This window comes from Gavia stellata, chromosome Z (genome assembly GCF_030936135.1).
Source record: "Gavia stellata isolate bGavSte3 chromosome Z, bGavSte3.hap2, whole genome shotgun sequence".
Taxonomy (NCBI): domain Eukaryota; kingdom Metazoa; phylum Chordata; class Aves; order Gaviiformes; family Gaviidae; genus Gavia; species Gavia stellata.
The window spans coordinates 52,702,903-52,729,353 of record NC_082637.1 but is presented as its reverse complement, the minus strand read 5'-3'; the positions used below and the strand labels follow the sequence as shown (position 1 = coordinate 52,729,353).

At 43.5% G+C, this 26,451-nt stretch overlaps 1 protein-coding gene across 1 annotated transcript in view; it reads left to right on the top strand.

Moving 5' to 3' along the window:
- The first annotated feature begins 3,001 nt into the window (after nucleotides 1–3,001).
- Nucleotides 3,002–26,451, top strand: part of CHSY3 (chondroitin sulfate synthase 3) — a 303,099-nt gene continuing 279,649 nt past the window's right edge. Inside the window, exons 1-2 of the mRNA XM_059834176.1 lie at nucleotides 3,002–3,716; nucleotides 5,546–5,829. Of these exons, the coding sequence (XP_059690159.1) occupies nucleotides 3,002–3,716; nucleotides 5,546–5,829 (999 nt within the window). The remainder of the gene's footprint in view (nucleotides 3,717–5,545; nucleotides 5,830–26,451) is intronic.

Below are 26,451 nucleotides of genomic sequence, written 5' to 3'. Positions count from 1 at the left end.
AAAAATACTATTTTAGTTTAAAAGCATTACTAGGGACAAGGGTACCCGTGTGTTTCTGCAGTTCCTTCATGAAAGACTGTGTGTGTAAAAGGTTGATCAGAGGCTGTAAAACTAAGGGGGTGAAATGGGAGATTGCATTTTCCACCTTTTTGGGAGAAAACCCAAAAATGTCAAGAGACTCTCCCGAGATTATACTTAGAAATGAATGGTACAGTGGACAGAAGGCAGATTTTCTAATTTCCAGTACAATTTTTGTTACAAAATTATCTTTCAAGTTTTTGAAGGTCTGGCCTGGCCCTGACCTCTCCCATTCCCTCCAAACACATTTGGTGTGACATTGGTGTAACATTGTTATCAAATGCATTATAACAATGTAACAAGCCATGTAGACATGAACTCACGGCACCCAGCTGAACAAGTCGTTACATCAAGTATTTATTTTAACTGGAAAGGCATTCTGGGTTTCACTCCTCTACTGAAGACAGATACAGAACTGTTCCTATTAACCTCTAGATGCCACCGTTGCTCCTATGGAAGCAGTTCAGCCTGTATTTAGGTCTGTCCATAAAAACGCACTAAACTTCAGCAGATTTCCCCATGGCATATCAAAATACTGCTATAGCACTGAACTAAAAAAATAAATGCAGGTACATACTTGTAATATTTCTGCTCCAAATATCCTTATGCTCAATTCCTTTATAGACTCTCTTGATAACACACAACACCTTAAGGTCCTTTTCCATCTTGGAAGTGTGTAAAAGGTTTTATGGTCACCTCTCACAGGCTCGCCTCGTCTTTTTGTGACAAAAATAAGCACTGTTTCCTCAGCTGTCAGACCTGAGGATTCAGCCCAGCTGACACTGACTAGAGTCATTTCACTGTATGCATAAGCGATGGAGGTAGCTTAGTGTCACACATTGTATCTGTGCAACCCTGTAGCAGCAAGCTGTCTGAAAATTTAGGACACCGTGATGATGGGGTTGTGTAGGTGTAAAGGAGCCCTTACTACTGGAGGTCGTACTGCGCATGACTCGCTGGGACACAGCAACCTCCAGCTGTTTGCGGGAAGCAGGGGTGGAGGAGTGGGAGATAGTATTTTTAAGTGGAAGACTCCTGTGGAAAGCTGAGACACCCATAACACCGGTAATTCCTAATGCCATGGTCGAGGCTTTCTGAAGAACAGCCTTCCCCCTTAGCTTGTTGCCTCTGTTGCTCGCAGAACGTCTTGGGTGGCATTTATGTGCCCTGACACATTGCTTGGACTGTTTCTACTGGTGACAGCGGAGTGAATACACGTTGTGTGCCTGGTACCTAGTGCCTTGCTGCTTGGCATTATAAATGCTCCAGCCTGCATGTGCATAGAGAGGAAATTACTGATGAGCTGCTTTGGAAAGGATGCTCAGCCCTGGGGAAGCTAGAGGGTATGTTTCCTGAGCCTGATGCTCACGCATCTCAAAAACATGAAGAGCACGCAGCCTGCTCAGTGCATGTGGTGGAGGCACACGGGGAAAACAGAAAATTACTTGGGTGAGTGTCCTCTTTATAGCTAAAGACTATGCAGAGTAGGCTTTTTTCTTCTGTTAGATGGGTGAAGTAATTTCTATCTTTTTGGAAACATTTTTTCTCTCACGACTATTCCATTACTTTTGCTAGCATCACACAATACCAGCTTCCGTGCCCATCCTCTCACCTTGACATAGGTGTCTGACAATTGATAAAGTTACATGAAGTGACAGACAATCCCATAGACTTAGCTACAAAAATGGGTGGTTTTGCTGACAAATGATTAAATGTGTGCTACTGGGTCTTCAGTCTCTTGGATGTATTTCAGTGAGATGACAAATGGATGTGAGAAACCATTTATGGCTTTTGCTGGAGATGAGCAGCTTGCACAATGAAATTAGGGATGTATATAAATATGGGGCATATGAGGGAGAACTTAAACTTCAGAGTTAAAGCTGTCTCTACAGACACAGTGGCCTGAACGTTTAATTCCTGTTGTCGGTCATCCTGGGCTGTGGGCAGTGCAGTCGCCCTGAGGTCGGAGGGGGAGAGGGCTCTGCCCCAGCATCTTGGAGCTCGTGATGGTAATAATATACTCCGCCTGTGGGAATTCACGCCATAGGAAAAGACACGGTCAGGGAGGGCTACAGTTCTTGGCTGTGAAGTTTTTCACTGTTCAGGGCCGGGGAGCAGAGAGTAGAGCAGGGGCAGAGACGACGGCTTCCTTCCTCCTGAAACTACAGCCCTGACCTGTCTTTCCATGACCGCCTTTTGGAGGAGAAACCAGGGCAGGACGGTCCTACCCGGCCTCCCGTGGCCGTCCTCGGGCGATGTGTAGCTGCGGCCGCAGATGACCCCCCGGCCTCTCCCGACGCGGCGGCGGCAGCAGGGCGCAGCGGGGCGCGCCCGGGGGCAAGCGGCGCGGTCGGGAGCGGCCCCGGCCCCGGCCCCGGCCCCGGCCCCGGCCCCGGCCCCGGCCCCGGCCCCGGCAGGCGGAGGGGGGCGCCGGATCCGGGCCGGGTGGCTGGGCCGCGACGTGGGAGAGCCGCGAGCGACACCTAAAAAAATCGTTTCCTTCCGGAGCGGCGGCGGCGGCCGCCACTTCCCCGGCGCGGCTCGGGCACCGGCGCCGCCCTCCGGGGTGAGGCGCTCGGAAGCCGCGGAGGAAGCCGGCTGAGCGGCGAGCGCGGAGCGGGGGCCGCTGCCGCCGCCGCCGCGTGGAGGAGGCTGAGCGGTGGGAGGGGCGGGGAGGGACCAGCCGCCGCGGTGACAAGGTGCCAGTGGAGCGGAGGGGCCGCCGCTGGTGCTCTGCTGTCCTCGCCGCCGCCCTCCCGCCCGGAGAAGTTTGACTCGGGAGCAGCGCAGCCGCCCGGGCCGCCGCGGCAGCGCAGGGAGCCGCGCCGGGAGTCGCCGCGGCCGGGGCCGTCGCGGGACGAGGCGGGGAGGGGGGGGACGCCGGCGGCGGCAGCGGCGCTCCGGCAGCCGCCCCGCCCGCGCCATGGCAGCGCGGTCCCGGAGACCCTGGCTGAGCGTGGTGCTGGGGCTGGTGCTGGGCTTCACCGCCGCCTCCTGGCTCATCGCCCCCAAAGTGGCCGAGCTGAGCGAGAAGAAGAGGCGCGGCGCCAGCCTCTGCTCCTACTACGGCCGCCCGGCGGGGCCGGGGGCGGCCGGGGGCGCGGCGGCGCCGGGCGGGCAGCAGGCGCCGCCGGAGGCAGCGGCGGTGCTGGGCGGCACGAGTTTCAGGAGCGGCCCCTGGGAACTGCCGCCGGCGGCGGAGGAGGGCACGGTGTCCAGCCCCGCCGCTGGTGGGGAAGGGGAGCCGGAGGAGGAGGAGGAAGCCGGCGAGAAGCGGAGCGGGCGGCCCGGCGGCAGCCACAACGGCAGCGGAGACTGGGCGGGCGCCCCGGGCTGCACCAAGCCCCGCAACTTCCTCTACGTGGGGGTGATGACGGCACAGAAATACCTGGGCAGCCGGGCGGTGGCGGCGCAGCGGACGTGGGCACCCTCGGTGCCGGGCCGCGTGGAGTTCTTCTCCAGCCAGGGCTCCGCCGCGCCCCGCGGGCTGCCCCCGCTGCCCGTCGTCGCCCTGCCCGGCGTGGACGACTCCTACCCGCCGCAGAAGAAGTCCTTCATGATGATCAAGTACATGCACGACCACTACCTGGACAAGTACGAGTGGTTCATGCGGGCGGACGACGACGTCTACATTAAAGGTGACCGGGGCGCGCCCCACCGGCGGGCGGGAGGGAGGGAGGAAGGGAGGAAGGGGAGCGGCGGCCTGGGGGCCCGGCGGGGTCCCGCGGCGGGTGGGGAGAGTCGGTTCCCGCCCGGGGGCGGGGAGCGCAAGCGGTACCTCGACCCACCCCCCGCCCCGGCGGCGTGTGCTTCCAGCCCCCGTGTGAGGGGCGTAGGGTGCCGTCCCGGCGCTGAGGTCCCGGTGGGTGCGGGACCCCGAGGTGCGCCCGCGGGGCCGCGGCGCGTTGGAGGGCTGAGGCGGCGGGTTGGACGGCGGCGGGCGCGGTGGGCGGTCCCCGCGTGGGCGTGGGATCCCGGTGCTGCGGCCCCCGCGCTCGCCGCCGGCGCGGAACCTCCGGGCGAGGCTCTGCCGTGGGCCGGCGGAGAGGGCCCGGTGCGGCCCGGCCCGGCGGGCGGCGGGGCTGGGCGTGGGCAGGGGAGCGGCGGCGTGGTGCCGGCGCCGCATCCCGCCACGCTCGGCTGCGCAGCCTACGGCTGGCAGTCCCGCCTCCTCCCGCCGCCCGTGCGCAGGCGGCGGGCGGGAGCGGCGGGGAGGGCTGCCGGCTGCGTCCCGCTCCGGCCGGGCAGCCCCCTCCGCGGCTGCGGCTCGTCCCGACGGCTTCGACTCGGTACTCCCCGGAAATGGTGTTCTCAGCACTAGCAAAAGTTCTCCGATGGCACTTCGGCTGAGCAAACGCAGCCTCTGAATGAAGGCTGCTTGTAAGGCTGCTGTTCTCCTTTGCAGCGCGTGTCTCTGAAAAGTACTGGCCCTATTTCCGTGCGGGTTTGATAGCAGCATTACAAAATGATGTTTTGCAACCCGCTTCGTTTGGGTCTGCGCTTGTTGCTGCTGTTACTCGTTCAGTGTCCTGCTCTTAGGAGAGAAAGAGAAGCTGAAATTGTAAGCGTAAGCCTAGGTTGTGAGTGTGGTTGCTTACCCTGTTGAAAGTGCAGTTAAAAGTTAACTGGAGGTAACTGTACACTTACCTATTTGTCACTTGATTTTGTTTGAGCCATTTCATGGGCTGCTGGCTTGTCAGCTGTCATTCATCTGTGAACTACTTGAACACGTACACACATGTATATGTCTAATATATTCGGTTGCAGATGTAAAAGTTGGGCTCATTTTGGCGTTGTAGTGAAGCTGTCTTTAATTGGTTCCAAGGTTCCGAGTTAAACCTATCCAGAAACTTTTAATTCAAAGTAAATATGAAACCACAATTTCTTCAAAGAAATAGGTAAGGAGTTTGAAGGGAAAGCGTGTAGATATTGTAGCACTGGAAATACTTTGGAAGGAACCTGACTTTTACCTTGTTCTGACAATTACTCTGCAATCAAACATGCTTATCTTGGTTAATTTAGATTTGCTCTGGTCTTTTCAAAAACTAATCCTATTAAAATAATACCTGACATTTTCCTTCCCCTCCCCTTCCTCCCCAGTCTGGAACTCTATTGGCAAATTGTCTTACTTTACAGAGAGTTTTAAACTAGCAAGGGAGTGCTTTCCATCAGTATCGCTTTAACAGAACAAGGTTTACTGGTAAAATTAAGTTTTGATCATATTCTGGCTTTCGACTGAATGAAAATGTCATTGTAATGTTAATTAATGAAAAAAAAAAGAAAAGTCGTCTGTGAAAGGTAAACTTGTCCAAGGATATTTTCAGTTAGGTATCAGATACTGCTTTGGAAGTCATCTCCTGTGACAGTCTCAGGTGCCTGTTACATTTTTAAAAAAGCTTGAGGTACAGGAAAAGAGATGGCTGGCAAACTAGGCAGAGAAATAACAGTAATCTTTTATTTTTTTCAGGTGAAAAATTGGAGGAGTTTCTTCGCTCACTGAACAGCAGTAAACCTCTGTATTTGGGACAGACTGGTCTGGGCAATACTGAAGAACTTGGAAAACTCGGGCTGGAACCTGGAGAGAATTTCTGCATGGGAGGGCCAGGAATGATCTTCAGCCGGGAGGTTCTCAGGAGGATGGTGCCACATATAGGTGAATGCCTTCGAGAAATGTACACCACTCACGAGGATGTGGAGGTTGGCAGGTGTGTCCGAAGGTTTGGAGGAACGCAGTGTGTTTGGTCATATGAGGTAGGTGACAGTGTAAATTGCAATGTGCTGTTTGTTTAGAGAGTTTTACATCTTGCAACATAAGTAGCAGGATCCTCAATCTCTTTCTACCATAGTTATATTTTAATGCATGCATCGGAAGGTAAACTGTGGACTGTAAGGAAAAAAGAGAGGGAAACGTTCATGGCATTTTGCTGCAAGTGTATTTATTTCTACTTGTGTCTTTCAGTTTTCACTGGTAATAATTACTGCAGCCATGTTGCAAGTATTGCTATGCTAGAGGTTGCTAAAGCATTACCTTGAAGGTTTCTACATATAGTCCTTGACCAGATGCTGCTGTATTTGACGTATGCTGTTCAGGTTGGATCTTTTAAAGAACTTGCTTTTGGATAAGCACGCGACATACCTGTTTGTTCTGCAGCGTGGGTTCTTAAAATACATTGTGGTATTTGAAGAAGAATTGTCTGTATTTTCTTAATTACTCAGATGTATTTTCATGGAGTTCCTTACTGGCAAAAGCAGAAATAGGGTTTTTGAGTTTCTTCTTGTCCAGAAATGAAATTTGTTACACTGCCTGTGTCTATCATACACTTTTAACAGTGTTTTTCTTAGTGTAGAACAGTGTTAAATAAGGACACACGCAGTGTAACATATCTTCCTATGCTGAAGTCGTTTTAGGAGCAAATTACTTCATTCCATAGTAGCATTTTCTAAAGCAATGAAGAAGTGTTGCAGTACCCAGAAAGTTTGTTTGCAATGCCATAACTACAAGTCAAGCCTATTTCTCCAGAAATATTGTGGTTAGTGGCAAGACTATCTTTGTAGATAAAAATAGACCAAGCGTGCTACTGCCAGAAAGGGTAAAGGGTGATAGCAAATATGATGAATATGATTTTAGTTATTTTGATCAGTTCTTTGCTATTATATGTGTTTGCCTTTGTGGCATGCCCTCGTTAAGCAGGAAAAATCATTTAAATGGGCCACTGAAAGAGGTTATGTGCTACTAATGAAAAAAAGACAGGAAAAATAATTAATTTTGTGGATAAGTGTTTTTCTGAGTGGCCTGGGGAAAGGTGGCCATTTAAAAATGGGTTTAGTAGACTACAGTGCCTGTAAACAGGGGAACAAAAGTAGATTTTGAATAGTTGATACTAACTAGGTAGAAATCGTAGAGGTGGAAATCCCATCCTTTGCTTCACAATAGAGAGGTGCTTTTAGAGACTATTTCAATAAATGTTGTAAATGCCAATGTAAAATAATACACCCGCTGCACTGATAGAGCAGGGAAAGCATTTATTGTGCAGATGGATATCGATGTAGGACTAGTGGTTCTTAATCTGACTTCCAAACCGCGCTCTGTGTTGGCAGCTTAATCTTACACTCTGATGTGTTTGGGCTGTGTCTGTACAAGGTCGTTTTCAAATCCTTACAGGCATGTGATGCCTGCTAGTCTGTATCAGATAGCAGAATTATGATTCTGCCTTGACAGTTGTATCTGGGAAGGAATTTTGGTTTTGTTTTTCTGGTTTGTCTTCTTGGGAAGAAATCTGGGGAAGGGAAGAAAACTGATAATAGATAACATTATCACTATGGTTATAATTTATTTTGCTGCTGAATGTCAGGAAATTTTGGCTCCAGGCACTGAGCATAAGTGGGATAAAGCAGAAAAATATGTTTACTTTCTTCAGTTTCGGAGACTGAGTTACATGACTGCCCAGAAGCTCAGCTTTTCGTGGTAGGATTGGGGCCTGGAACCAGAAACTTTTTGGAAAAAATATGTGTTTCTATGGGATCTGGAGTAGAGTGACACCAGTCTTGACTGTCAGTTGCTCTTGAAGGCCCTAGGTCTATACAATGAGGAATGGAAAATGAAAAAAATGTGTTAGGCATTGCAATAGCAGCTGCTCATTTCTGACCCGTATTTCCATCTGTCAGAAGAATCTTTGACTCTGTTGCTGGTACAGGAGATGGCTCAGAAGATGCAGATGATTAAGACAAATCTGCTTAGGAAGCTATCCATCCCAGTGTTAAATCTGTGTGGAAGGCAAGGAGCGAAATAGGGTGCGCGGGGAAAGAGAAGCTGCATTCGTGCTTTGGCATAGTTTGGGTTGTGTACCTGGAACAGACTGGTGTGTTGCGGATTGGTAAATTAGTGGGTGACAAGGGTGACTTTTTTCCTAGGTCATGGAAGCTCTTACTGTGTGCTTTTTTCATTCCTGCCCTGAGATCAGCAACACTCTTTGTGTGCTAGAAGGGGAATTATTCCCTCAGATACACGTGTGCAAAACCTAAGATTGGGGCCAGGACTTTGTGCATAGCCAGTTGCACTTTTGTCCTGAAGCCCTCTTGTTGTATGGAAGTATTAAACGGACTCCTGTTGAGCTGCAAGATTTTTATGAATTCGTTGCTTTTGTGAAGATGCACAATTCATATTTAGTACGTGTTGCTGAAGACTAATATAAACTGGAAAAAAATCCATTAAAATTCATAGAAGCAGAAAAGCTCTAAAAGAGTTGAATCACTGTTGCATCATTTTTTACTACATTTCTTTTCTAAGAACTGGAACAAAAAGTCTCTTTTTGGTGCAGATGAAAGAAATCAAAGAGTTCAAGAGAGAACCTGAAATGCTTGATCTTTGCTGGATGGCTGAACTGGCGTAGGTATGCCTGGCTGCCTGTCAGGGTTTATTCTGCTGCTGTTTAGAGTTAGCTGGTAAGCTGTGCTAGCTTATATGAATAATATGCTTGCTGGCAAGGAGAGTGTTACAACTTTGACTTTGGGGTTTTTTTGGCAATTTTTTTTTTCAGAGTGAATAAGAAAAGAAGAGGTGTACAAGCCTGCAGTGAGGCAGTCTTACTCTTGGGTCTTTCTAGAGTTTAATTCTTGTTCTGCCAGATTTGAAGCCAGGGCTAAAGGGTGGGTCTCCCACAGACCAAATGACTTACGGCTGAAGTGAAGAGTCTTTTTCTGTTGCTGCTGATGGAGGTCCTCCACTTTAAATAAATAATTAGCCATCAGATTGCTGAGAGAGTGAATCTAGTAACATGGTTTTTCAGGCACTTGTGTGGAACGGAGGAGACAAGACCTCAGGCTTCAATTTGACAGTTACGCTAAGATGACATAAATAGGGGCTTTCACTGAAGGGTGGTTGCTCCTTTTGGTTGCTGTCCTGTTCTGCAGGACTTGTGCAGCCCTGTGCTGAGCTGGAGCAGGGGTGGGATCCACTTGAAACCTAAACTGGACCAAAAGTGTTTTCTTCAGCTGAATCAGTACCCACGGCAAAGCTTTGGTGAGCACAAGCATTAGAAGAAAGGAGAGGTGGTCACGTTTAGCCAGGAACGAAGGGGCAGGAGAGTTTCAAACTGCTTTTCTTGGCAGCAGCTTACTTACATTCGAATCGGCTGGAAGCAACAGTTGAACCACAGCCTAAATCTAGGACGTTCCCTTGCTACGTGAGAAAGTATCTGCTAGAAGTGTTGTATCGATCATTTTCTTTCTATAGAAAATCCATCCTTGTTCTGATATATTTTTCAACTATATCTTAATTTATCCTTCAGTTTTGATGATGCTGTAATGATTAAGGTGTAATAAACCTGATATACTTGTCTAAAATACCTCTGTAGAAAGCCTTTTAGTTTTTGTTAGGTGGTAGCAACTTCTGCTTCCCCAAATCAATAACAGCAGAGATTAAAAAGGGCCTTTTGCTTTTGTGCTTTCAGAATCCATATTTCAAGCTAGCACTCTCTCTTCCACTCATTTTGGAGCCTTGAAATGTTTTTCTTTAAATGAATGAAGAGATCAGGTTGATTTTAGTGACTCATGCTGGTTTTATTCTTTGGAAACAAAAATATAGTTAAAAAACTGAGATGCTGTGTTGTTCCTCTCTTTGCTGTTTAGGAGGGACTTGACTGTAGAGGGTCATTTGGAAAAAAAGGCTGATTGCTTTATTCCTCACCTTTTTTTTTTTTTTTAATTATGTTTCTGGTTTCAGAAGACCTTTTTGTAATTTGTAACCTAAGTTTATAACAGATCAAATAGTGTAGTTCCACAAAAGGACAAAATAAAAAGCAATGCATGAATTAAGTGGCTATAACAATTAAAGTAGAAATCAAACATTGTCAGGGTATAAATAATGGACTATCAGAGAAGATTTTTCTTCACAGAATGAAAAATTACAAATGCAGCATAAAATTATTTAAAGAGCATTCGTCGGTGTATTTGGGACATTTATTCTAATGTTAAATTTGTAAAGCTTTTCTTTTTGTAGCCTTTTTTTCCCTTTCTGTGGGAGAAAATATCATAGAACCATAGAGTATCTCAAGTTAGAAGGGACCCATAAGGGTCATCAAGTCCAGTGCCCGCTACGTTAATTTAAACTTTAAATCTACATTCATACAAAAAACTACATTCGTGCAAAACACCCCATATACTTTTGGTCTTTTGGTAATACATACGTTGATATTAAAAAAAAAAATTGTACTTTGTACATACAAGCAGTCCACATTAATGAGTGTATCTGTCTTGTCATTGTTTTTTTCCTTTTACAAAGTTTAATGATAACCATAGAATACAGTCTCATTACTACAACTTTTTTTTTAATAATACAGCTCTCTAATATCCTATTTATTATTGATTCCCAGTAGTTACAATAAATATTACAGTAAATACCCTGGGAAAGTGCCCATTTGGATCAAACGGCATGCTCCGAAAGGTTCCCTTTGCAGTGCACTGGTATTGTGACTGTCTCCGGAGGTGCTGGAACCTTTGTAAGCCATCCATCTTCTGGCCTCCTCTAAAAATACTTTATCTTTTCCTTTTTAATGCCAGTTTTCTTTCCTGATGTATTTTAATTTTTCATTAGAGGCTCTGTCTCTCTCTTTGGTGAAGATGTTGGTGGATCACAACTCAGCTTTGGGTTGAACACTACACCAAACAGCAGCATAAGAGGTGTATTTGCCTTTGATGATGATAAGATGGTATTTTGCTCATTTGAGTACAGGAATGATCAGTCTTGAAGCAGTGGTACCCACCCCCACTGTAGCTGTTGGCTTGGGGCAGCTTCATTAGGTAGTTACATAAATGCAGCCATCATTTTAAAAAAGCATAGAGTGAGCCACCAGTGACCCTAGAATAGAAATGCATGGAGGAGTGGATAATTAAGGTTGTAGCAGGGGTCTCTGAGGGTATATGGAGAGGAATGGGATGATCACAGAGGCCTCAGAACTGTTTGCATAAATGGCCAATTACTGATACAGGGTTGTGTATGTGCTCTCTTAACTATTTGTTGTTAATAGCCATCTGATGACAGCAACGTTAAAGGTATTTATCAAACTTTTTTACTTTAATGTCATTCTCCCCTCATTAGAAAAGCGAGTTATATTTCCATACCAGTGTAGTGTTTCTGTGTGTACACGATACCGAATAAAATGCAAATCATTAAATGCACATCCTATTGCAGTAACCGTGGTGCTAAAATTGGGTCATTACTCTTGTCCTGCGTGGCTCTGTTTGGTCCTCATCAGAGCCGCCTGCCCCTGTTGTGCTGTGCAGACTCCCTGCTCTTTCTCTGGCTTTGTAAGTAACTGTATGGCATCATCCGGCTAAACCTGTTTCGGAGCACCAAGGCGAGATGCAGGGAGTTGTGATTCGACTCAGCTTTGTCTCACCTTGACAAATCCTTATCTATGCAGAGATGACCTGGGGGGAGCTGTGGAAACGGCTCAGCCCCGGGTTGTCTGAACACTGCCGAAACCTGAAACCCGAATGGAGCCTGAATGATCCCTTAACAAACAAAATGCCCTGAGTACCATTCCACCACTATTCAGTAACTTTGTGTGCTAGACATCACTACATTACCATACAGACTAAGGAGCCGAGCCATCAAGGCACCAGAGATAAACATTCGTGCATAATCCTGCCCCCACCCATCAAATCAGGGAATAAAAACAGTAAGGTTTGGGCAGAAAAATGGGGAGAGTTGCTTTTCCAAGGATACAGCTGGCCTGTGGGAGATTCTTTCCCCCTTGTCCAGGACGCTGTGCAAGGTAACTTCCCAGGGATTAAGAGGCCTTACCTGAGAGAGAGGGTAAGTGATAAAGAAACATACGTATGGTATTTGGCATGCTTTAAGATCGCGATTAGTGCACTCTTTTTTGTAAGGTATTAATATCTAGCACGCTTGTGAATTGTGTATTTAATTGCAATAGTGCATTCCTCCATAAAAGAACCTGCAATAGTGGCGTATTGGACCTGTGAGTGAAGTTCAAATAAATTGTTAATTTGAACCTGACAGTGAAGTCTTTCTCTCCGTCACAGTAACCTCCTGTCATTCGTTTGCTCTTTTACCTGGGGAATTTGGGGAGGCTGCCAGAGGGTGCTGCCTCCCTTGGGTGCACATACCCTGGGGACTCCCTGTCTTCTTGCATCTTCTTGATCCTGCAAGATCAGCTTGGCTGGGAGTTGAGGAAGTTCACGGTGAGAAAACAGAGTCTTCCCTGGTACTTGCATGTTATTGAGGGTCTTAAGCATTTTGCCGTGTGGCTCAGCAGGACTGCAAGAGTTGGAGGTACCTTTTTTGGGGGTCTTTATTGTGAAGGATTCAGATGGTATTCCCACAGCTACCATGGAGGTGTGCGCCAGCACACACAAGCCCGCAGCTGTGGTCCACTGTATGATGGCGTCTTAGCTGTGGAGGCAAGGGCTAAGGGGGCTGTTTCTCAGTGCTGGCTAATGATTTAAGCTCAAGATTAGTGCAGAGGTTGGTTACTCTCTAGTACATACTTGGAACTGGGCAGCAAGTAAATGTGTAGTTCCTCCCCGGCTGCAGTATTTTTGGCTTTCTGGGTATCATGCTGAGAAAAGATTTTTGGCCTGCTTCTAGGAATTCTTTTCAAGCATACATATACTTTAGGAGCATCTTAAACTAGAGGTACAATTTTGGGAAATTCTGAAAGAGGCTAAGCAACCTGGTAACTGATACAGGCTTCTTGCATGCTGCTTTATGTATGATTTAGTCTTGAAATGAACCTAGAAAAAGGAAGGTTACCTTTTAATTTATTTAGTGCTTTTGAGACACATTTTCCACAGTCATTTTCCACATTGAAGTTTTACCGTTAGTAAACTAACCTTTGTGAACATCTAAAAATGAAAAAAAAGTCTGAAGAGGGTCTCTTCTGGAATGCACTGGATTAACCAGGCAGTTAGAATACTGAAGATTTAAAACCTGATGTACTGACTGGACAGATTGCTTGTTTGTTTTGTTTTTTAAATTTTTGTTTTGTGATAAAATATTTGATTAGCAACTTGGAAGTATTCCTTTTAATAGTTTTCAAATAGGATTGTGATTTTTGTGCCTTGTTTTTTTGTGCACTTGATACTTTGAAGGATTTTATGTTTTCAAGATTGCTTTAAAGTGCATTTGAGTCCCTAAACTTTTTTGCTTTTTGTTTCTTTATTATTATGCTTTCTACAACAATTCAAGGGCAAATTAACATCCGAAGGACGATAATTTGATCACCAGGGAGGATGCTCCTTTTGACTCTGCATTTGTTTTGTGTTTGTGTTTGCCCATGTGTCCCTTTCTGAGTGCAGCATGTGTGAACGAGCTCCTCATGGTGTGGAAGCAGGTGTGCTAAAGAAATGCAGCATTTCTTTAGTTGTATTCGTGGCGGCAATGCAGTGGAAGTATATGTGGCCTTAGCTATTGCACGAGGCATACACTGTAAATCTGTGTGCACGGAAATGTGTATTTATACATACATATCCATATATTGCTTGTTTGATAACCAAGCTCACAGGGCCATAAGTGAAGGTCCTTTGGAGCTTTTAACCTGTGCTTCTAGGTATTTATTGCAGTCTCTCTCCTGTAAAGCTTAAGAATTTAGTTTTCAGCTTGTTTTTAGTTTCTCTTCATCATTATACCTGTGCTCTTGTGTTCTGTATATACGTGTGTTTTGGCTTCCAGCTTCAATTTAACGTAGCTTTTCGGTTTTCCTTTTTCCTTGAAAGCTTTTTCTTTCCAGCTACAGACTGCAGCACACCTATTATCATAATAACCTTTTATCACCAACGGGGACTATCTTATGGACCAGCTCCTATCCTGCCAGAATTGCATAGCTTCCTGTTGTTGATCATGATAAAACACAGTGACTTTTTCTGTTACTTTTTATGAGTTTTGGGCAAAATTTTCTGAAGTGCATGAGTCTCTATTCCAGAAGTCAGGGAATTTAACTAGAACATATATAGCTGATGACAAAGCTTTTAGGAAAGTGCTTAACTCGGCAAATTAAACAGGTTTTTTATGTGCTATATTGTTTTAAAATAATTTGTTAGGTATAAATCTATCCTGATAGAATGAACGAAAGCAGGCGCTAGTATTTTGGATTCTTCTTTTCTTTTACTCTAAATTTTTGTGATTGAAGGTATTTTTCTTCATGTGATAGGGGGAAATAAGTGCACCTAACTGAGGGTAGTTGACTGTAATAGAAAATATTGTCAAACAGTAAAAAGTATTTTTTCTTAATATTTGGCTGCAGTGATTTTGGGAAATGTAGTATTATTAGTGTATCCAAGAGGGTCATGTAAGTGTATATATGTTTCTTTTGTGGCATTAGATGCTTGAGGTTTGCTTAGAGTTGTAGAGCATGTCTGTTACTTCTTTGCAAAAATTGATTATTGTTTGTACCTTCAAGAAAGAATTATGTACCGAAACTATGCATTGGGCATTCCTCCATCCTGGCCATGGTAAGTTGGTGCCCACTTCCCTCTTCCAAATCTGTTAGCCGTAGTTTTTACTGTACTAAGTCCAAGAATAAACCTACCTTCAGACTCTGTTCTTAAATTCCTATCCATGCTGTGCTGTGGGCATGTATGCTTGAAGATGACAACTCTGTCATGGGGAAGAGATGTAAGAGACGTATGGTCTTTATGGGGCAGAGAGCATTAAATGAGTTAGGGCTGGTCTTCTTTCTTCAGTATGCTTACCAACTATCCCAGCCCAGCCTGAGCTTCCTAACTCGTCACTGGAAAAATGTTTTGACCAGCAGTGGCTTTATTATTTTAGCTGCACATAATGCTAGAAGCAGGAGAAGGAAATGCTGGAAGAAGGTAGGTTGGAATAACAGACTGACATGCCTTTGTTGAGTTTGGCATGTTAGAAAACAGCTACTGTGAATCAGCTTCTCATGACTGGGAGTTGCACCCTCACAAGTAAGACTTCTTTGATGAGTTTTTGCCTTAAGATAAGATGTGGTGCTGATGTTCTCTGTGTGTATGCGTGTGTAGAAGTGTATATATGTGGGGGGTGTATGTATAGTTTTAAGAATAATGCGGTGTATTGCTATTTGCCTTTTTGCTCCACTTTGAGCACTGGATAATCATAAAGACCATTACATTTTTGTCATTTAACTTGTTACTAGCTGTTTCTGGAGCCTGATGATTACAACAATTTTTGTGCCTAGACCTGTTTGAGATTGTAGGAACCTCACCCCCATGGGAGAATTCAGTGTTACAATGTTGTTTTATTTCTATTAAACATGCCATTTACCTGCTACAGTATTAATCTACTGACTGTGTAGTCCATCTACTGACTGCTAGTGCATTGAGGGATGTGAAAGCACTTAGGCTCCCGCATTGATCTGAATAGGATTTCCATTAGCTGTGTATGCTGTTGATAAAAGGCTGATAAAAGTTCGTTAGTTCAGAAGGGGAAAAATCTAACAGAGGCCCTCAGAACAACAGTGTTAAAATATGTTCCTGAGCGTAGGTTAGTTATTGACTTGATTAAATAGGAGCTCTCAAATTTTTCATGTTTTTGAACGCTGGTGATACCTACTTTAGTGTCTGAAAATATATGCTTCAGTAGTAGCATTCCTGCAGGTAAGTCCAGGTTTAAAAGAACTTTGCTGTTGCTAATTGGAATGTTTGGTTTAGTACTAAAGTCATAATTTTAATAAATTACTTCACTGTTAATTTTCCATTGCTAAACGTCATTTGGAGACCTACTATTTTCTTTGGAAATGGCCTTTGAAAAGATTTATTTGGAGGTTCTGCCATGAATCTGTGGAATGGCCAATGAAAACAAACCAGCTGATGGTTTTACCGGTTTTAATATCCACATTGCCTTCAATGTGTGTACGCTTTGTGTTCTTTCAGATGAAAGAAAATAAAATGTGATGCCCTGGGTTGGGGGAGGAAGGCTTTTGTGGTCGTCTTGTTGATTTTTATTTAGCTGCTTCTGTTTAGCCATAATTATATTAATCAGCTCGGTCAAAATAAGTCTTTCTCTGCAGCCTAGATACTACCATGTACAAATGAAGTAACTTTTCGTCCTTGTCACATCCATTATCATCATGTAGGTAGGTAACAAAAATAGTTGCTGGATTAGGTATTTCAGTTATATGGCACGAGAAGCTTCAATGACTAGTGCAAGGATAGAATCATACAGTGTTGCTCTGCTATTTTTTTAAACAGTTTCAAGAAAATTTGTATGTGTTTTACAGTATAATTGCTCTTCTTTGTTCACTGGGGATGAATACATAGCAATGAGAGATGTCCAGTAGAGTTTTTGGCATCTGTTCATCAGTACAGATAATAAAACAGCAACACTATTGTATTTAACAGGTTGCTATTTGCATTCATTCACAACTCTAAGAAGGTATTTAAGATACCTTCCACACTCCCCATCATTCCTTTTCATAAACTTACTGAGCTCCATCTAAAATAATGGGGTTTTCCATTTTACCTGTGCTGTGCCACTGGAATACTGTTACAAAAATCGAACTGCTGTAATAAGTAGCTTCTTTACTTATGCTTTTAACTTGTTTGAGGCAAATATGCAGCCACGTGTTCTTCTACGAGTTATTTACTCTAGAAAGCTCTTGCTTCATCCCGTGTACTTACCCATGCATATTGATAAATGCTACAGAGCTTTTATTTGGCGAGGTACAAGAATCCATGCTTTCTGTTCCTCTTGTTCTGTTAATCACCCTGCCTTTCATTTCATAGAATCATAGAATCATTTAGGTTGGAAAAAACCTTAAGATCATCTAGTCCAACCGTTAACGTAACACTGCGAAGTCCACCACTAAACCATGTCCCTAAGCGCCTCATTCACACGTCTTTTAAATACCTCCAGCGATGGTGACTGCACCACCTCCCTGGGCAGCCTGTATAAGTGTCTGACAACCCTTTCAGTAAAGAAGTTTTTCGTAATATCCAATCTAAACCTTCCCTGATGCAACTTGAGGCCATTTCCTCTTGTCCTATCAAGTGCCTTAGTCTCTCTCTTTTATTTTATTTTTTTTTTAAATGTCTGATCAGGGTTAGGTATGGTGCTATGTATGGGCCATTTTCACCTGAGGAGCTTCTGACTCGCAGGACATTTCACTTGTGTTAGAATTTACTAGTATAGTAGTCACATGTTTAATCCTGTTGCTGTTGGAAAACTATGCTGTCCTCAACATGATGTTGCAGTATCAGGTAAAAATTGCCTTTTGTTGTGTAAAGTGAACGTGCCTGGTTAGCACTGTGACATCCACAGGAAGGGCAGATGCTGTGGTAGTAGGAGAGGGAATATGCTGTATTGCATGATCGCATCCCACGTGGAAAATGCTAGCCGTTGTTCCAAGTCTACTTGTTCTTCTTGGCAGTCAAATGATTAGTGACTAAAAAAGATTTCATCTCGCAAAGAGCTTAATTACACATGATGTTAATTGTTGAGGGCTTTCATTCCAACTAAAGGAAGCCATTCAGTGCATCTTAGGGGAAAGTTGCCTTTTGGTCTTTCAACTTTACATTCCGTGATTTGCCATTTTCTTTTTTGATGTTGTTCATTGTGGAATTACTGCAAATAAACATGTAAATTATCAGAAATGCCCAAAGGAGCTCAAAGGACTATCTTTGAACACTGGACTTCTTTTTTCAAGTCAATTACTGGAATCTAAAGCTGAACATCTGTGGAAGACAAACATGCAGTAGTTTCCAGTTTTGCTCTACAGCCATTGTAGCCAGGACAAATACTGAATGAATACTGGAGTCTGCTGGTAGAATTGATGTTTCTGGTTGGAGTATGTCGACCGTATAGTGCAGATCTTTTCAAGCTATGACTTCATACCTACTTCAGAAAAAATAAGAATCCTGCGTGTACTGTTTATGAATGCTTTAATTCATGAAGGGTTGAAGTGGAAGACTCCAATTAATTGTTTGAAGAATTAAAGCTTGAAGAAGTGTCTATGTATATGTGTATGCATAAACATGTATGTGTATACATATATTAAAAAAAAATGGTAGGCGAGCATACCAGTACTTTCTAATCTGACAGTCTGAGGGAATATCCTTGAAATATCTACAATAAAATACAGCCTTTTAAAAGAAGTTTTTGCATAGGTTGGAAAATATGTTCGCATAAAAACGAGGCTTGCATAAATGCATTGGTTTCAAGAGATTAAGGTCTCTCAAGAGAAAAAGGCACATGTACGGTGGAAATCACCTCTTGAAAATGCATCATTTAGGAAAGACGTTACTGCATCATGCAGACTAGATGGATAAACTAAAATGCAAAATGAAAAGTTCTGGTGCTGGGTGGACATGTTCTTCAAGCTTTCAGGTTTCTCTTTTATAAAGCCAGCAGTCCTGTCTGGCTGCGCTGAGTGAGAGTTTTGTTTTTCACAGGTAGGTTGAACGGGTTTTATGAAAAGACTTGCCAACAAGTCACCCTGTAAGAGACCTGTAACTATCATGAGATGTCAGTGCCTTCCAAAGATGATGGAGCCTTTATCTGAGGCCATGATTTTTTTTCCCCCAGCCATTATCTTAAATGGCTTTTGTAGTAGCTATAGTATCACCTATGCAGGTGATTTAATTACATACCCTCATATCTGCCATTCATTATCTTTTAGAGGAGGGGGCTGTGTTTCTGCCCACTTGAAGTGCCTGGAGATTTCTAGCTAGTTGACAAGGACAGAAGCAGGCTGAAAGTTTTCCATCTCTGCATATGCAAAGTGCTGTAAAAGTTATGCTGTTTTGTTTTGTTTCTTTGTTTCATTTTGTTTCTTTGTTGTGTTTTGGTTTTGCTTTCTAACAGAAAGAGAGGGGAGAATGCTAAGACACAGCCGAAAGCCCACGAATTAACGAGCATACTACTGTTGACATGCTCTGGTTAGCATGAACCTCTGAGGCTGTTCTCCGCACACCTTGAGCTGACACTGTATGCTTGGTTTTGTAAGTCCTTCCACACCTGTTTCACTAGGGGTCTGATTTGACCTTAATTGCAGACGTCGTCTGGCACGCAATACTGAAATGTGTGGACTAGGGCTTGCTTGCTGGTAGCTGGAAACCTTGTGGGCAGTTCCTGTATGCGTGTGTCTTTTGCCCATGTTCCCAGTGTGAAGAGCAGACTTTGGCTATGATGAGGCAGTGACAGGCTTGGAGGATTTAGAAAAGGAGGAGGAGGAGCGGGGAAAAATATCTTGAGCACTGCTCTGAGAAGGTTTTTACCCACTGGTGCATACTAGTGAGTGCAGAACACTTCTCAGATGACTTTGGTTGTAGCTCATAGTAAACAAGCAATACATCAAAAGCTACATCAGGAGAAGTACCTGTTTACTAGTACGAAACATTTTGATTACAGATCGGAAAAAATAAACAGAACTTGTTTTTCTAAGGATTTTTAACTTTTTCACTGCAGTACTAAGGATCTGTTGTCCTCAAGTATCTGTTGCCTGAGAAGGTATTTAAGCAGCTTTTAATTAATATTAAGTCAGACTTGGCACGTAGGTAAGTTGTTGGTGTGTCATTAGTGTTGGATCTGACATGTTTGAATGTTAGTCCTCAAATTAAGCCTCACTTCAAGGATGTAAGCTCATCGTTGCCATTCCAAGGCTTTCTTGGAAACCTTTTCCCTATATTTTATTTAAAGCAGTAGGTGATTGCTTGTTCTCCTGGGTTCCAGATACTGGTACACTTGTCCTGTGGTCAACAGGGAAGGTATACTCTCACTGCAGTGGTCTGCATGGGAGTGGGTCTGCACAGGAAAGGAAGAGTGCTTTGGGTTTATGCAGTAGTTTTGCTGTTTTGTTGCAATGAATCCTTGCCTTTTTTCACTTTCCTTTCTCTGCTCTTCCTAGAGAGCAGAGCTACTGACTGTTAAATGTTTGGTGGTTTGAGAGGGACAGTCTTAGCTTCTGGGTGCAGGAAAACTTGGTTTTGTAAGTGGTAATGGCTTGGGTTGTACAAGCAGTGATCTTTTTCCCAGCTAAATGAAACTAAGCAGAAGAGCAGGCCGGGGTTTCCATTACATTCATGTGGTCTTTGAATCAATGCTGAGGCCTGTACACCAAAAGCAAAATTATGGTTTTCTTTTTTTAAACTTCAGTAAAGTCAAACGTAATTGTTTATGTGATAGCATGGATCATTTTTCAGCTGACAATGGATGAGTTACCATTTAAAAAATGATGCAAATGTACTATAAATGCCCTCTTTCAAGTTTAGCAACAGACTTTTAAGTTAGTTTCATTAAATTAATTTAAATGTGTATTTAATAAAAATACTAATGTATGGGTATGTGAAATATATAAGCCTTTGTCTCTAGTGTGGATTTTTTTGGAAGTGCAAATAAATCATATACCATTTTATAGGTGGTGTGATCTAGGACAGGAAGAATACTCATGGAAAGAAAGAGAGTCACATTCAGATACTTATAATGGATTTCATCTCAGGAAAAAGTCCATTGTAGCATTTATTTAAATTTACCTCTTTCTTTATGTTTTTTAAAATGTAATTTCTACAAATACAAGTATTGTTCTTCAGAGCTTTTTCACTTCAGTAATAAGTAGTAAATAGATGTGTGTTAAATCTCATGTGTACCTATATTCCTTAAGGAGTTTAGATCATGCCTGTGCCTTGAGGTTGGCACCTGTCCTGCAGCTAATACGAAACAAACAGCTCAGTCTTCACAGCATACAAGCAGTCTGCTCCTGCCAGCTCTGGGAGCTTTTTTGGAAGAGAGATACCAGCTTTTGCAGAACTCAGCTTTTCCTACGTAAATAAATGAATGCAAGTTGTAGACCTAAAGCTGCCTCTGGACTCTCCTTGCAGTGACCTGTGTTATATGCTGCTACATCCTTACATACGAAAAAGTCTGGTTTTGGTGCCCTTTTGGCATTTGAATGATGAGAAGAGCTGTAAAACTCTTGAGGAAGCTCTGGGGGGCCATAGCGCACACAGGCATTAAAGCTACTGTCCATGACAGGTAGCATGAGCTGAGCTGGAATCAGTCCACCTTCTTCTCTCTTTGCCCTGATCAAAATCCCTATGTTTACACCCTTTTCTCATAGCTGTAATGGGAAACCTTGGGCTTGCAGAAGAGATGCAGCCCTTGAGTTTGGCATAGGCTGCAGCGTCTTTTTTGTGTTTTGCTTTTGGCTAACGCAGAACCGTGTGGTAGCAGGAAGCTTCACAACAGGGTTTGGTTAAGTGCAGTCAGTCCTCACCCAGGGAAAGTTTGTCTCCTCTCCTATCTTACTCCACATGCTGTCTGTACACAGGGAGAGAACAGGGTTCATTCCTACATCTCATCTCTTTTAGCCTACTGTGCTGGTTTTGGCTGGGGTAGAGTTAACTTTCTTCATAGCAGCTAGTATGGGGCGGTGTTTTGGATTGTATGGGGCTGTGTTTTGGATTTGTGCTGGAAACAGTGTTGATAAAGCAGGGATGTTTTAGTTACTGCTGAGCAGTGCTTACACAGAGTCAAGGCCTTTTCTGCTTCTCACCACCAGTGAGTATGCTGGGGGTGCACAAGAAGTTGGGAGGGGACACAGCCGGGACAGCTGACCCCGACTGACCAAAAGGATATTCCAGACCATATGACGTCATGCTCAGCATATAAAGCTGGGGGAAGAAGAAGGAAGGGGGGGACATTCGGAGTAATGGCATTTGTCTTCCCAAGTAACCGTTATGCGTGATGGAGCCCGGCTTTCCTGGAGATGGCTCAACACCTGCCTGCCGACGGGAAGTGGTGAATGAATTCCTTCTTTTGCTTTGCTTCTCCGTGTGGTGTTTTTTGCTCTACCTATTAAACTGTTTTTATCTCAGCCCATGAGTTTTCTCACTTTTCCTCTTCTGATTCTCTCCCCCACCCCACCTGGGGGGAGTGAGTGAGCGGCTGTGTGGTGCTTAGTTGCCAGCTGGGCTTAAACCACGACACCTACTTTGTGGGAAATCTCTTCAATTTAAAGTTCAATTAAATGTATGTCACCTACTGAATATAGTGACTTATTTTCTGCCATGAAATTGCCTCTTTCCTTGGGGCCCACATTCGCTCCACCTTCTGTCTTTCTGTGGCTTCACCCTTGATGTTCTTTTGCCACCTTTTCTCGTTTGCAGTAAAATTTTTGCTCTGCCTCTTGTCTCTGCTTTTGAAGTGACATGAAAGCCTATAGGACCATAAAGAATTGCTCTGTGTTACTGTGGGAATGAAACTGTTTTGGTAAAAGCTACAATCTGTCTATAAAAAGAAAAAAATGTTGTTAATGAAATAGATGTGCAAGGCAAACATATTAAAGGAATGATGTGGGCTGTTAAAGTATCATTTAGTGTTTTGAACATACCTGGAAAGGGGAGATGTCATTTTCAGTGCATGAAACTTTAATAACTTTTGGAGGTTATTGTGGAGGAAGTATATTTTTTCTAGTAATTTTTGAACTCTTTTTTCCTCAAGTCCCAGAAAAGTAGCTCTGTTTTCCTCTGCTTGCTTAAATTGAGAAATACGTGCATAGATGCTTCTCAGATACATTCTCTTAATCAAATCTTTGGTTGAAAAAGCTTTTTTTTAATCAATATACACATTTTCCTAAGAACATGGCTTCTATAGTGTTATGTTTCCGGAGAAAGTCTTATGATTATTTTAAAGGGTTTTTACTTTTGCTATTGCAGGAAGGTGACAACTGGGGCATAATTCTCTGAGGCTGGGTGGGGAATAGGTTACTGCTGTGTTGATCTGCCGTGCAGTCCCTCCTGAGATTGTAGAGTGTGAGTCACCAGATTTGTGTTCCTCACACAGCGATGAAGGCATTGAAGACAGTGCTCTTCCTTCTTCCTTCTGTGTTACCCTGTAGTGTTGAGCAGCTGAGTGCCATTGCCTGAAGTGCTGCTTTGACACCAGGCATATTTTAAGAGAACCTCAGTTTTCTTGGGGCTTCCTGTACGCCTCTATGTCTTGAGTATTTTTTTTTATTATTAGTTTATCTTCAGCACAATCGTTCTGTTGCGCAGTCATACAAACTGTTGCTGAACTCATGAGGCCACATTGTTTATACACACACTGTCTGTTCACTCGTTATCAAAAGTCCTTCAGCTATTAACTCTTCATGATATGTAGCATTCTTTTGTTACAAATTTCCAGAAACTGAATAATGTGATCATCATGGGACACATATCTTCAAGGTTTTGTCTAAACTGAGGGAAGGAATAGCTTTTAGAAAGCATTTTTAATGTTTAATTCATACGCATTAATACCATAATGTTTTCTAGATGACAAAATCGCCCAGCAATAAAAATGCTTTCAACATGGTAACGTGTGTTTTCTTAGAATTTCTCCTTGAATGCTTGCAGCCATGTTCTGGGTTCTAAATCTTTTAGTTAATGTGGTTAGTTCTCAACATTATTTGGATGGGAGAATTATGGAAGAACTTAGGTGTTTGAAAGACATTATGTTAGCAATACCTCATGCAATTCTCGCTTTCCTGAATCCACACTCAGCGAATGCCTCCAGACTGTAGTGAAGAGTGGAGCTCTTGGGGTAGTGCTTGTTGAGATGCTGTCTCTATGAAAGATACCAGGTTGTGGTCCTGGCAACTAATGACCCAAAGAGATCTCTTGTTATCTACTCGACAGATTTTGTCTAACTTTTGCTTTTTTATGGACAGCCTACATAAATCTCTTTGCAAAATATTACGGTATTGCCACATGTTATTAGACAGCTCATTAATGTTCATTTTTTAGCTAGATGAATTCTGGCCCTGTAGAAGAGCTGAACTCCTTAGATTCCTATCCAACATAAGCAATTATAAAATCTTCTGGTGTTCACGTGGTTTATGACCTTCATGCAGGTGACTTTTCTTTGACTATGTGTGTGCTCAGTGAGCAGTTAAAGTAATCGATGGCACTCAAAGCTGTTGTGGAATTATTGCTGGAGGTGACTTAGAAATTAAATCTATATTAGCATTTTAAGGAAACATACAGCATTGAAGAAGCTTTCAGGGTGGAGTGTGGCAGTTGTGCAAAAGTTCCATCCTACAAAAGTTCCCTAGGCAACCTTAGATGTTGGCAGTGCCAGGCGAGCTTGGTGTGCTGATTCTAAAAGAAACTACACGGAGGGTGGAGCGGACTGGAGACACTGCAGCCAGGCTCTGTGATAAGATGAGAACTGAAAGGTACTATGGAACAATGAGATGGAGACTCACCCTGATAATGAGGGTATGTACCTGGTCAAAGACGATGCTATTGTACAAAGATGCAATAACCTATTTAGTGTGTGTAATGGTGTGTAGTGGAGTACCTGGGAATGGGCCCACAGTCTGTCACCTTTTGACAAAATACTCATTATAATCTCAGTATAATATGAAAAAACACACCTTCATCCCAAAGCTTCCCACCTCCAAGGTGCGACCACCCCTCACTGACCCTGCTCTCTGAATTTTTCTTGATCCATACTTTTAAAAGCAAAGCAAGAAACTTTTACGCCAATTACAACAGAGAAATATATGACTAGAGTCACTCAAGCTCCACCTGTAAAGTAAAAATAGTATAAAAAGGCTTAAGAGAGGAGTGATGTTAGGGAAGATACCTTTGCAGACCTGCTCTGACATCTGGGATCAGATGACGGGCTGAACCTCTCTTCTTCCCCAATAGGGACGCCTTTGGGTAAAGTTCAGACACTTGGCTATACCAAGTGTTCCCCCTGGAAAATTTAGCATCCTCTATAGAGTTGTTTTGGGATTTAATACACTTGTAGCCAGCTATATTTCTCATATTAACACTTGGCTATACCAAGTGATTCCCCGGGAGAATTAGAAACCTCTATAGAGTTGTTTTGTGATCTAACGTGTTTGTAGCCAGGCTATATTACTCATATTCATGGTATGTGCACATGCTTTGTGGGCAGTAGTTCTATCACTGGCAATCCAAACAACTTGTGCATCTGTTGCTTTAATAAACAACACTATTCATTAATCTAGTCATAAGAGTTCTCATTGAACGCAACCAAATTCCTTAAGGGTGGCCGTGATAGTTCATGCAATGTGGCTAGACTGAAAGCATATGGAGTTACAAGTGCATCCATAATTGTTAGGATTCTATATATATATATATATGTGTGTGTGTATATGTATATAGCTTGAACATGATCGGACTTGTAATACAGGAAATTGGGCATCACTCAGAATCTAAGCCTAGCCACCCCCAGCCCCTCTGATGTCTGAGGACAAGCTGGAACGCAAGGGGGTTTATTTTCTGCCAAATTGCTCAGTCCTTTAACGCGACAGTTGTTTGGATTGTGAACTGCCAGTGCATGTCATTGGGTTGGCTGCAGAATTTCTGTAACAGTATTGTAAAGTGTTCCTGAAATGTAGTAACAGAAAAAAATACATTAAAACCTTTATTTTAAAGCTTTACGAGGTTACACACACTCAAGGGATGAACAAACCCAGTTAATTGCCTTTGAATAAAGATCACATAAGCTAATATATTGTATATTTATATACACACATACATGTACGTATACATACATAAACAAACTGAGAAAAAGACTGTTTAAAGTAAATTTGTCTGCTAATACATATGCACCATGTAATTAAATAATGATCTGTTTTACCAAACTGATAGGTCTAGAAATGGTCATTAAGCTGACAGGCACTGTCATTTGGATGATTTAGAAGCCTGTACAGGAATTGTAGTCTTCAGACCAGAAACTGTCTTTGCATGTGTATTTACCACAAGTGGAGGTTATTCTCTACGCTGCTGAAAAATTGCATTGTAGTAAAGATGCAAGGAATGCTGTTGTTTCCAAAGAGTTCACAGGACAAGGCCCTGACCCAGTGGGTGACTTGGTGCTAGCAAAGCCCTGCAGTGGTGAAGGGCTGGGAGGGGTGGGAGCATCACATGTGCAACTTGTGCATCTGCATGATCAGTGCTGAAGACAGAAGGAGAGAAGATGGGAGGCGACATTGTGAGGTGTTGTTAGTAGGCAGAATGAAGGTACCTGAGCAGATGCTCACTTGAAAAGTTTTCTACGAGCTCATGAGAGACAAAAAGGAGAACGCTGTGCAACAGTCTCGCCATCTTCTCCTGTGTAGGCGGAGAAGGGTGTGACAAAGTGAGAGCTTGAAAGAGGAAAGCAGAGAGTAAGGAAAAAATGTGGCCATCTAGGAAGGGATAAAAACACGTATGCCTAGTCTAGGGTGAAATGCCTAGCTTTGGGGCAGGGCCTTGAAGTTGAGGGCTTTTAACCAAGTGCTGTTAGAGCTGGGAACAGAGGGAGGCTTTCTGTGACTGTGAATGACTTGTTTCCAGCAAAGCAGGTCCATTTGGGGCTCTTGGAAGTAGGTGAAGAAAGGACAAATTGGAAGGACTATTAAATGCTAATAACGT